Below are 12,268 nucleotides of genomic sequence, written 5' to 3'. Positions count from 1 at the left end.
ATCTCGGTCTCGCGCACGCGGATCCCACTTATTCCGAAGCTCGCGCCACTAGCCGGGGCTCTCACACCGTGCCAGGGCGAGGCGGCGCGGCCCACTGACGTCATCGCGGCTCGCCGCCGCCCTCGACTTCCCTGTTCCCTCCCCTCCCTCGGGTCGCCGTGGTTACCGAGGACTGCAAGCTGCTCGGGCGAGTGTGGGGCATTAAGTGGGAGAAGGAAAATTAAAATTAAAACTCGCCTGAAGGCCGCCTCTCCGGATATGAAGCTATCTTTCGAATTTTTTAATTTTTCCCGCGGCACACCAGGCAACATCTCGCGGCACACTAGTGTGCCGCGGAACAGTGGTTGGGAAACACTGCTCTAGTCATCCCATATTGGGACCATGCCAGAAGGTCAGAAAGAAGATGCAGAATTACTCCTTGAAGCCAGCAGAAAGCCACACAGAATCAATATATACCTAAAATCTTCAAGGTGCCTCTGGACTTCGGGAAAAACTTTATCTTGCATAGTTTGAATATAGTGGCGGTGCAATTCTTCAGGAATCAAGTCTAGCCTTCTCTTTTCTGCAGGTAAAAGGAAGAAATGTCAATCTGTTTCACTCAGAATGAAAGACTTCTCTGTGATATATTTTTTTCTTGGGTCCTGAAGCATGGATTATCTTCCTGCCCAGTTACCAAAGGATTTAGCAGTCCACAGCAGGCCTGCATTACATAAACACCATTGCAATTTCTTTCTGTCTCCCAAATTCAGCTCTGTGATATTACAGGGAGTCTTGTGAGGACACAAAACCCCTTCAGTATAGGTGCTTATCAGAAAGCATTCTCAAGGCAAGATTTAAAATAATCTTACCTAGATCTGCAGAAATTTCTTCTGGGACTGGGACTTTCAGATTCTGCAACAATAAAAAGGTACAAGTGAAATCAATCAATCAGTCTAGGCACCTTCACATCCTCAGAGATGTCCTCCGACTGCACATCATCTCAGGGTGTGTACATGCATGCATGCATGCATATATGCACGCACACGTGCGCACACACACAAAGCATGAGGCATACAACCTTTTACTGTGTTGGGTCCCTCGATCGAGACTGTTATGAACTGGTTCACGTGTCACATTAGTTTTAGATTCACATTAAACTATGGCTTAATGTGAATAAGCCGTTATTGTGATGTGCCTTCCCTTCTACTGCTGCTGGGCTGCAGACCAAACAAACCAAGGTCTGCATTTTCCAAATAAACAACAAGCCAGATTCCGACACATTTCATCTGTGGCATGGCAGCTGCAGGAGAAGAAGGGGAGCACCGCGGAAACTTGTTCACAGTAAACCATAGTGTGTTTTAAACTTTGGTTTAATGTGATATGTAAGGTGAGCAAAGATCCACACCTAAAAATTAATTAGTTGGTCTAAGAACTACATCTAAATATTAATCTGCACTGGAAATATAAGGGACTCTGCCTACTCTGCCTCAATGTGAACATTTGGTTACAGAGCAATTATGATGATTTAAAGTTAAAACTTGCTCCCTGAGACCATCAAATCAAAGATCAGTAAAGCAAAATTAGTTGCAATCAGTAATACATATAGGAAGAATGGTATGCATGCTTTGGAACTTACTGCAGCTCGATCCAAGAAGAACTGGTTAAACTCACTAAAGACACGCCGAGTCTCTTTGGAGTTTGTTTGTTTGTACAGGTCCGCAAAAAGATAGCAAAGCTATGAGGAAAGAAAAGGATTTTTTAAAAGGATATTCTAAAGGAGTTACAATTTCCTTCGAGAAACACAAGACCAACACCAGCAGCTGAGTTGCTTTGAGCATTAACTTCATTTCTGAACTAAATTTAAAATCTGAAAATAAATAAGGGTTTTTCTTCCTGAACCCAAAAGGCTATAACTGCATGGAAATAGGTTAAATAGAAATTCAAAATCCATTAGATCCATAACATGAAACTACATCTAGAATGGCATCTTACCAATGAAGCAGGGTCAAACTGGGACACAACATGATGCAGGAAGACAGACAGGTGAGCAGGGCGAGATTTCAACAGCTCTATATTCTGGAAACAGCTGCACTGCCCATTGATCTGTACATACAGATGAGACAATATCAGAACCAGCATCGCCAAGATATCTGCCTCCTCCCTCCCTCATTTTGTTGATTCAGAAAAACTTGGCATAAGCTTGCTTCCTTTTCCTTTCACACCACCCTGCATTTTAACACAGTTTCTAAACACACACATTTAACCTCCTTATAAATCTCCAGTCAGTCAAAATACTTTGGAAAAGATGGGCTTATTTATTTATTTTAATATAAATGCTACTTTTGATTCATATGATTACAAATATTAATGTGGTTCACATTATACATAAAACAATTGAAATCAATAAATATCAACAGCAGAAACATCCAAATATATAATTTCAGGAACTAAAGCAGCCAGAACAAACAAACAAAAAAAGGAGGGGAGGGAATATCCTCCTCCGTCTAAGGCACTCTCCAACAGGGACAAAGGATTATTTTGCTTTACTGCCAGTTTCGTTCTAAAGGTGTAGACCATTATAACTGGTAGGTTCTGCAAAGCAGTATTATATTTTTTATTATTATCAAGGTCCTGATGACCGGGAAAATCAAAGGCCACTTTCCTACAGAAGGGAAGCAGGGTTAGAAATGACAACCACAAATCCCACCCCTCTTCTGTACCAGGACTAGAAAATTCAGTAAAGCCACTAAGTTAAGCATATTTACAAATTAGGATAGGAAAAATGGCTCCCAGCCATTTTAAAACAAAAAAATCCCAATCAATTACTGCTGGCTAAGGTCAGCCTATCAATGAATCCTCTAACAAGCTTAATAGAATTTTCCCAAGAGGGGCTCCTACCACCACCAAAACAAAATCCTGCATGAACAAACCTGTCACTTAGCCATAGGGAAGCAATCACACCACAACCAGCCTTTTACAATAAGAAGAGAACAGTTAAAACTTCACCTGCTCCTGTTCACCATCAAAGTCGTCATCTTCTGCTCCTATGATTGGAGGTGCAATACGACTGGAGGGACTTCCAATACTGGATTGAGAGTCCTAGCATTGTCAAAGGAAGAAACAAAAAATAATCCAAGGAACTGCTCTTTTGACGAATGTGGATAAAACAAGGGCGTTCTGTTTAGTATTTTTATTCAGCTGATTAGTTTAGGATAAAAACAAGAACCGATGATGTTTGTTTGTTATAATAACACTACTTAATTTATCCACGTCATGTATGCTGCAAGGGTCTTTTTAGAATTACACTGCAGTGAATCCACTGAAATTCAGCAGTCAGAATTATGTAACAGTTATGGAAAATGACGTTATGTATAATTTATCCTCAAAAAATTGTATTTGAGCCATTACCCATATTTATACATGTAGCAAGCGCTGTATATGTGGTACATGGAGAATTATAGACCATTGTAAAGAACTACAGTGGAATATACGGGAAATATGTGTGAGAGATAAAGACATCATCAGGATCCTGCTTCTGTTCCACCTGGACTGACTCCTCTCAAACCAATAGGGTATCTTACATCATCTGCCCAACGGATCAGAACAGAAGATGCTAATTCTTGCTTCAGCAGAGCTGGTTGTTTGCAGGATTTGTTTTGTTTTCATTTTAAGTGAGCTGTTCTTGATGCAATGATATGCTTTACATCCTTGCCCAATCACAAAAGTCTTTGGAGAAGTCACTGCTAGTGGCCTATGACTTCAACGTGTGGTGCTACCAGCCAACATCTATCTACCAGCTCAGTAACTCCATCCTGGCTCAGATCAGACCCCCCTCACTGCTGAACTTCTGGTGTTTGATGAAGAACTTTTGTTATTGTTTATTTTTATTTCAGTGAGTATTTCAAGTAACCCAAGTTTGTCTAATTTTAACTGGTTTCAGCTATATAGTATCTCTTTTGCAGCCTTATACCACTGCTTAGATACTATGTTGTTAAGCACTATAGAAATGGTTGTGATATAAATGAATGAATGAGTAGTATGTTTATAAAATGTTGTCAACCACTTTGAGGATTGCAGTAAAAAAAAGTGGGATATAAACATAGGGGGAGAAACACAAATTATCTTCCTTAATGGCAAGGCAGAACTAACCCAAGCACTGCTAGAGTTTGCCCCTCAAGTTCAAGGGCACTCAAAGAAAAGGACAAAACACTTCAAACCCACATGCTGCAATCCTTGCTCATTAAGTTATATAATCCTTCTTACTAAGTACACAGAAGACATCCACATGGGCCCATAGCTGCTGTTCAATGCACAAACCAATAGCTGAGTCAGACCATTAATCTATCTAACCCAGCACTATCAGTGAACTGGCAGCTGCTCTCATGAGGAAGCCCTGCTTTCTCATATCCTTTTAACTGAAAATGCTGAGGACTGAACCTAGGAATGTCTGCCTGTGCTTTGGCACAGACCTATTAGCCCCTCCCTTCAGCCTTGTGTTGAGTGGCAATTCTCAATTGATTACAACAAGGGAGTTGCTCTGATAAATACAAAATCCTGGCTGGAACATTAGGAAGTATTCAACAAAAGATAATAAAATAAACGAATGAAATCTCTTGTTTCTTAACACAAATTTCTCAACAGCCTTGATTTCTATAAAGATGAATTTCTACAACAAAATGAATTCAAGATTAAAGTGTCATCTGAAAAGACTGGAACCAATTCACATCTAAAGAATAAGGAAAATATGAGAAGAACAGGGACTCTTGACAGTAAGGCTGTACCAGAAGTTGCTATCTAAATCTTCATGGTTGCTGTGGTGTTTGTTGTTGCCATTCCTCTGTCTTGAGAGACAATGCGGTGCACCTCCAGGGGTGAAGTCAAACCGCTGCATTAGCAACACCAAAGGGATCTCCTTGGGGTCAAGCTTCGGTAGTGTGTATGGAGGTCCTGGACTGCCCAGATGACAAGACCTCTCTCCTGTCATCACTAATGTGGTCCAAAGGAAAGCAAAGCAATACATCTGGCACCAGTCCTGTTGCAGGAGCTGCCAGAAGGAGGCAACCAAGGTGCCATCCAACCGGCTTAGGGACTCTGCTCTGGATTTGCATAGGGTTTACTCCTCAGCCTTTTCTTCTCTTGAATATATCCCACAAGGCAGCAGAGGTTTAGGATAAGACTTTTCCTTCTTCTAGATAGGCTACTTTCCCAAGTTGATGAGCCCCACCTGCCCCTCACTTCCTTCTACAGCACATGCAAAAACCTTCTTGACTGTTGGACCCACTATTGGTCTCATCGACTCAATCCACCACTGCCTGTCTTTGCATGTAACAGAAACTCACTGAGAGTTTGAGACCCATCAGCTACCCTCACCTGATTTAGCTGGCCAGTCATAGGATTTTCCCAGGGTGTGGCCACTGTCACATGCTGACAGTTTCTAGGAGCCACTAGTGAAAGCTGAGTGCAGGGTGGGAACCAAAGGTGGACAAACAACCCCAGAAGAAGCCATACATGTCCCACACTAGAGATACTACCCCTCCCCTAACACCTCATACACCCAAAATCTTTATCATACACTCACAGTATCTTGTGTCTCACTCTTCTCTGGGCTCTCGTCCAGATAGATTCGTTCCTTCAGGCCACCCCGGGGACTCTGGGAAGAACAAAGAGAGAAAGTTTTCTCAGTGCTTGCAGTATCAAAAAATGAGAACAAACAAGAAAGGACGATCCCATGACTCCTGAACTCATACATTTGTAAAGGATACATTAGAGCTAAAACAACATTAATGGGCACCACCAACATCATATAGTGTATATGAGTAACCAAGTTCTATATTCTTCTGCAATAAAGCAAAACTTGTTAACGCAGCATACTGAGGATGTTAAAGAATGGTATAGTATCCTCCCCGAGATACTGTTATCTCAAAATCATTTGGCCTTAAAATCTCATTGGGACATGAAAGAGAAACAAACTTAATTTTAGACATAGAGCCTTCATGATTTCTGGCTTGCTCCTCTTTTTAAACACTGTTTTCAAAAAAACACAGCTGGCAACACAATCTTGCACAAGTCTACCAAGATGTAAGATCCACCTAGTTTTGCTGGACTTATTCCCAGCAAGTATAGGATTGTGGCAGAAAATGCACCTCAGTATTAAAAAGATAATCAAAGTGGCCAAATGATCCACTATTTAACTGTAATTGTTTATACAATGCTAATACTTCATCTTAACCATGAGAAGCCTACAAGAAATGTTATGCAAATATCTCTAAGAATTTTGCCTCCTTTGGAGGAAAGATATACTGTGGTTTTGGGGGTTTTTATGCCTAGGAGCCCCATCCCACTTTTTATTAAATCCTCATTTTTCTCTCAAAATTATATTTACTAAAATGGTGTGCGTGCACATGCACACACACTTACTTGAAAGTTTAGGTAAATAACTGTTCAACTACTTTCTTAGAGTAAAGAGAAGAGCCTCCATTTCTGATAAATTCCAAATTGCAGTCATTTTTAAAGCTGGATTATGGGCCTAAATTGAGAGTCTTCATTCATTCAACCTGAAAATGCCCAGTGATACCAAAGGCTACCAAAACGTCACTTAATAGCAATCATGTTTCAAAAGTAAATGGAAAGGGAACATCAGCCTCCTCCCCAAAACAGCCGGTACAGAATTATAAGCTTTAGACTCCCCCTCCCCATCAATTGCTCCCTGCTTATGAACTTTGTAGAAGTCATATAAATAGCATTTCCTATTTGTAACATGTTCAACTTGTTTTAATAAAGAAAATCATGGCAGAATAATGTACGTATAGCCTAACATGAAAAGTGTATTTGTGTGTATATCAAGTATTGTCCTTCTTATATAAATGTATAATAATGCATTTACAAAAATAATTTAAAAACCTCTGCATTTGTTAAAGTCTGATGTATGTACTTTGATTGCTGCCTCAGAGACAATCCTCTACATTTACAGTATGGAGATCTTGAGGGAATAGCTCATTCAAAATGGGTTGCTGTGTGCCTTCACAGCATGCAGCAATCAATTGTAATAAGTGTATTTTGCTTGGCAGTGGGGTGTCAGGAAAAAAATCACTCTGTTCTGCTCAGGTGAGGGAAAAAATGAAAGAGAGGTGTGGTAGTAAGAGACCACCCACTGAAATTCCACAAACGTGGCAAGCAATCCACTGCCCCCGCAATGCACTAATGAACTTCCACAGCAGCAATGACTGCAGATGATTAGGGCTATTTTTGCTTATCAGATTCTCTGCAGAAAAGGGAAATCTGGATTGAAGCTTAAAGGGGGTTGTACTGTGATGATGGCATTGTAAGAATGCTGGGGGTGGGACTGGCTGTAGAAACAGCAGCAATTCAGCAGCAACTCCACAAAAAACTCCTGTCTGAAAGCATTCCAAGTATACAGCTTCAAAGTACTTGCTTCTGCCAGGTTAGGAATCTAGTGTTCACATCTGTGCGGCACCATTCATAAACATATGCCAGTAATTAAAACTATCAAGTTTACAATAGTGTCACAGATTTTAAAAAGTCACTATTAAAAAAATTAGGTGATGGAGAAGAGGGGAGTGAGGTGACGTAAGACAGTCACTACCCAAAAAAGAAAATATCATTAAGTTCTCTTGCTGGAGACCTGGAGATAGGCTAGTATGCAATGGTTTAGGTTGCCCTGAGCCCTACCCAAATATTTCAATTCACACAAAAACAGTTGGAAAGGGACTGAGATGTCTGTGGTAGGAATCAAGCTCCTGCCCCTTCCCTTTAATGGCAAATTGCCCCTAAAAGTTTGAGTCATTCTAACCACAAAATGGCTTCTAACATGTTCTGAAAGGTACTGTTATTCCCCTTGGTTCTCTAGGAGAGGCCAGCACTGCTGTTCTCTGCACAGCAACTGGGTGTGTGCCAGGAAACCCCGGGCTTGAAAAATATGGCACTCCTTCTCCAGGCTGCCAGTGAAGACTCACACAGCAGGCTTCCACACAACATTGGATTCTGTCCTCACACCTTTCTTTCTAAGTATGCAGACTAACAGCTTAAGCATCTGAAAGGTAGGAGAGGCAACAGGAAGAATACAGAAGCAGGAATTATTTGTGGGATCAAAACTGGGCTTGAAAAGGTGGGTTCAAATTCCTGCTAGGCCAGGAGGCTCACAGGGTCATCTTGGTCAAGTCACTCACTCAGTCAAACCCACCTCACAAGATTGCACATAAAGCCACCTGGCACTCTTTGGAGGAAGGCAGGAGAAACAGGATAGAAACAGCAATTTTTAAGGAAGATGTCAAGTGACATGGACACTAAAACCACCACAACTCTTTCAAACTGGGTCTCACTTGCTTCTATCAGAAGAGGATTGGTTGCCTTCCAAATACAAGATACTGGCCAAGACAAAACTCACTAATCAAATCACATGTTGCTTCAAGCAAAGTGCTCACCTCAGCTGTGTCACTATTTAACTGGGAGCCATCACCAAAACTGCAGTCTCCTTTGTTCAGCCCATCTCCGCTCTCAGTCTCTACCTCGCTGATCTGCAAAGACTCTGCCACAGACTTGGAAGATAAAACTCCATCCTGTAAATAGACAGACAGGGGTAAGAAACACCAAGCACCCCATATAGTGATGCTTTAACAAAAATTTTAAAAGAGTGAGCTATATCAGAAAAGGGACATGTAAAATTTTGCAGGTCCCTGATGAGAACTATGTAAAACACATCTTGGCCTCTAATTTAAGGGCTCCCCAAAACTTTACAAAAGGGCCAGGCATCTGCATACAGCTATATTTAACCCTACTAAACCATTTGAACAAAGTATGTGTGTAATTACTCATAAAAAGGCTTTAAATCCTCTGCATAATGATCTCCTCATCAATCATCAGTTTCTATGAGCTCAATCAGAAATGAGACCAAGCTTTAACTTGTGTGTACTTTAATTTACTGCACTCAGAGAACACTGCAAGCTTGTGCAAACCGGCACAGACAGAGCTGGGAAGTTTCCTCCTCCCACACAACATTCCCTTCTAGGATAGTCTGATCAAGACTGCAAGCATTCCCATTACCTGAATAGAGCCTGTTGCCTTGGACAACTGTTCCTGCAGCTGAGGGATGTGCTTCTTGGCTTCCTGGATCTCCTTGAGCAGTTTTGGAGTGGGAGTGCGGCCGTAATCTTCTTGCAAGGACTAAAACAATTTAAAGATTTGGAGAATCAGTCCATCATTATGATCTCCTGGTTTAATTTACAGGCCAAGTTTCAAATACTAATTAAGCCACGTTTTCAGCACCCACCTTATTCTTGTGACTGTAATTTGTTTTACACTGTTTTTTAATATTGAATGTTAAATTGTAAGAAATAAAAATAAATAAATACTATTCCTACTAATGAAGTCAGTTCAGTGAGAGAATGTCGGAGACAAAAAGGGCTGAAGGTCACTGGGAGGCCACAGACAAGGACTCCACAGCCTTGTAAAGATAAATTAGTTTGAATTGGTGAAGTGCTCTGTAGTATACAAAAATGTGCCAGACATAAAATTACTAAAAACTGTATATATACACACATAGTTCTGCAACTACACTGAAGACTAAAAACAACTCTATACAGGTTTCTATAGCCATTTGTCCCCTTTCCCTACATGTTAGCAACCAATGATTCAAGTTAATGTAATGGCTGGGATAAGGAGGCAATGTGCCTCCCAAATCTGAAAATAAATTAACTTGAAACATTGCCTAAAAATAATAAACTGCACTAATATTCACTTCCAGAGGTTCTGTGACTTTTTGTTTCTCTAAGGCAGGGGTCAGCAAGGTTTACCCTGCCTGGACCGGTTCACTCCAGTGGAGATCCCTCTGTGGGCCAGATCGTGTGTGCACATGCCCCCGCAATTTCCGGCGTCTGCGTCAATGCGATTTTCAGCACCGCGGAAGTGAGTTCCCAAGCCGCGCTGTGCCTGTTCAGAATGCGGGGACTCGCCAAGCAGGCAGCTCGGTTCGGGGGCAGCTCATGGGCCCATTAAATGACACTTTGGGCTGCTTTTGGCCCATGGGCCTTAGGTTGCTGACCCCTGCTCTAAGGGAACATGAAGATGCCTCCCTGAGAAACATTCAATGCAGACTTAATCTTAGAGCTTTCAAATGTACAATCATTCCTGCATTGTGCTTGGGATTCAGGTGTTAAACCAGGTTAAATGGCCGATTTAGGAAGCAGCATTCTTTTTCTCTCCAAAAGATTCCTCTTTGGTACCTGTAGCCTCTCCTGCTCCTTCTGAAGCATCTTCCTCAAAATCTCCACCTTCTGGCTATGAACAATATTATTTTCCTCCTGATAAGAAGAGAAGGCAAAACATAATTACAAGGCAAGTTCAACTGTTCTCAAATAGATCTTCTACAAAGTATTCTGAATTGCTCACAGTATGTTAAAACACATTATAAGTTATCCATACTTATTTTTGTATTTAAGACAACACAACCACTGGGCTAATTTTATTTCTTAGCAGGGACATGTTTGTTGCATTTTCATTATCATGTGATCCTCTCTCCTTGCCTTCAGCAGAGAATCAAATTTATGGATGACAGATGGGCTGGATAAAATACTATTTCAAGCAGCAGCATAACAGATCAACAGCAGTGCCACCCACTGCTATCCCAATTCTGCCTCTTTCTCATGCCTCCATATAAATACAACAATTTGAGTTCTGTGGCAATATGGCTAGGTAGGGAAATATATATTGTAGCAGACTAATCAGATGCATCACAGGACTTAAGACTTTATTACCATTAGAGTGGTTGGGGCAGGACAAAGGACATTTTCATACCACATAGTCTAACCCACTTCTCCCCAAACCTGCTAGATCTTACCCCCATCAACACCGGGCTGGTAATTCTCTCTGTGTTTCCAGATGTTCCAGGCGAGTGTGGAGATGTCATGATGGGAGACATATGTCCAAATGCTACTGGATCCATCTCAGAATCAGCCAGTGGAATCTGGGGCGACCCAGGTGGGCGCCCTTGCACAGTGAGTGCTACATAGGAGCCCGCTGCAGAGACAGGACAAAATCCCATTTATTTTTGGTCTTGTGATCCGAGAGGAAAAAGTCTATCCATTCAGAAAACCAACTTCTCATGCTAAGATACCTGCCAAGACTACTAACTGAGAGAACACATGCAAGCAAGCAAAACCCACTTTAGCCATTAAGTATCGACCCAGGATTCCTAAAGTGTGATGCTTGTCAGGGTATTGTGTACATTAGAAAAGGTGCAACAGAGGAAGCAGATTCCTTCTGTTTTCTCAAGCACCCACCACATGTATACTTATGGCACTGGAGCACCAAACAATGTGTGCAGTACCACAGGAGCTGAGGAAGCACAGAGTTGTCCTGGGCCAAATAATCCCTGTTTAAAGAAGTTGGTCATATGATCATTCCACCTGCTTCAGCTATAGTGCAGAGAATCAAGACAACTAAGCATGACAAGCACAGGTTTAATATCAACTGAATAATGTAGACAAGATGAAGAATTAAATGTGAAGGACTGTCTCATAGACTGTGAGAGTTTTAAAAAAATATTTATTATTATATATTAAAAATTTTATACTGCCCTATACCCGCAGGTCTTAAGGTTCATACCCACAGGTTCATAGTTTTCCAAATTATGCCAGATTCCATTTAATACTGTGATCCTGAAATGCACCCCAATGCCTTCTGACAGTAATAAAGCAGTATCATAGCTAGAATCCTATTACAAACTGTCCCCTGGCTCAACTCGGACAGTTCAACCTCCATGATTAGCCCAGGGAGAACAATAGCAGTTTGTCCTTAGTTTACTCACACTTTATCAGCTTCACCACCTCCAAATGGTTCGAGTGAGTTACCAGAGTCCCATTCACCTAGGAAGAGTAATAGCTGTGTGAATTTGCGTTTTCAGTTGTACATGACATGAGTCTTCCATGCTACAAAGCTAAACTGATTTCACTTCCTTCATGCCTTTTAACAGGAACTATGCTCCAACAGCATGATATAGACAAGAATGCCCTGAAATATTGAACTAAAACAGTAGAAGATTTTAATCACAGGCATCAGACATACAATTTAACAACAGATAAAACCTTTGGAGTCATACTCTTAGATTGTTTTAGAGCCAAATATTCACTTAGCCAGTGTGGTGTAGTGGTTAAGAGCGGTAGACTCATAATCTGGGGAACAGGGTTCGCATCTCCGCTCCTCCACATGCAGCTGCTGGGTGACCTTGGGCTAGTCACACTTCTTTGAAGTCTCTCAGCCCCACTCACCTCACAGA

General features: G+C 41.4%; 1 protein-coding gene and 1 long non-coding RNA gene across 6 annotated transcripts in view; one reads left to right on the top strand and one right to left on the bottom strand.

Annotated features, from left to right (window-relative positions):
• Window positions 1-12,268, bottom strand: part of ARHGEF12 (Rho guanine nucleotide exchange factor 12) — a 91,470-nt gene that overhangs the window by 30,993 nt on the left and 48,209 nt on the right. For all 5 annotated transcript variants that reach the window (XM_083480913.1, XM_083480915.1, XM_083480911.1 and 2 more), the window contains 11 exons: window positions 11,801-11,858; window positions 10,832-11,010; window positions 10,218-10,295; window positions 9,040-9,159; window positions 8,421-8,555; window positions 5,558-5,629; window positions 2,986-3,078; window positions 1,972-2,082; window positions 1,616-1,714; window positions 849-891; window positions 457-562 (listed from right to left, as the gene is read on the bottom strand). In XM_083480913.1, coding sequence (XP_083337039.1) covers window positions 457-562; window positions 849-891; window positions 1,616-1,714; window positions 1,972-2,082; window positions 2,986-3,078; window positions 5,558-5,629; window positions 8,421-8,555; window positions 9,040-9,159; window positions 10,218-10,295; window positions 10,832-11,010; window positions 11,801-11,858 — 1,094 coding nt within the window. The remainder of the gene's footprint in view (window positions 1-456; window positions 563-848; window positions 892-1,615; window positions 1,715-1,971; window positions 2,083-2,985; window positions 3,079-5,557; window positions 5,630-8,420; window positions 8,556-9,039; window positions 9,160-10,217; window positions 10,296-10,831; window positions 11,011-11,800; window positions 11,859-12,268) is intronic.
• LOC310696108 lies at window positions 3,104-10,291 on the top strand. Its single transcript, XR_014520431.1, has 3 exons — window positions 3,104-3,871; window positions 7,847-8,036; window positions 10,203-10,291. It is a non-coding gene; the product is annotated as an uncharacterized lncRNA (long non-coding RNA).

This window comes from Podarcis liolepis (assembly GCF_965112155.1).
Source record: "Podarcis liolepis genome assembly, chromosome: 16".
Classification (NCBI taxonomy): Eukaryota; Metazoa; Chordata; class Lepidosauria; order Squamata; family Lacertidae; genus Podarcis; species Podarcis liolepis.
This window is presented reverse-complemented; position numbering and strand designations above follow the sequence as displayed.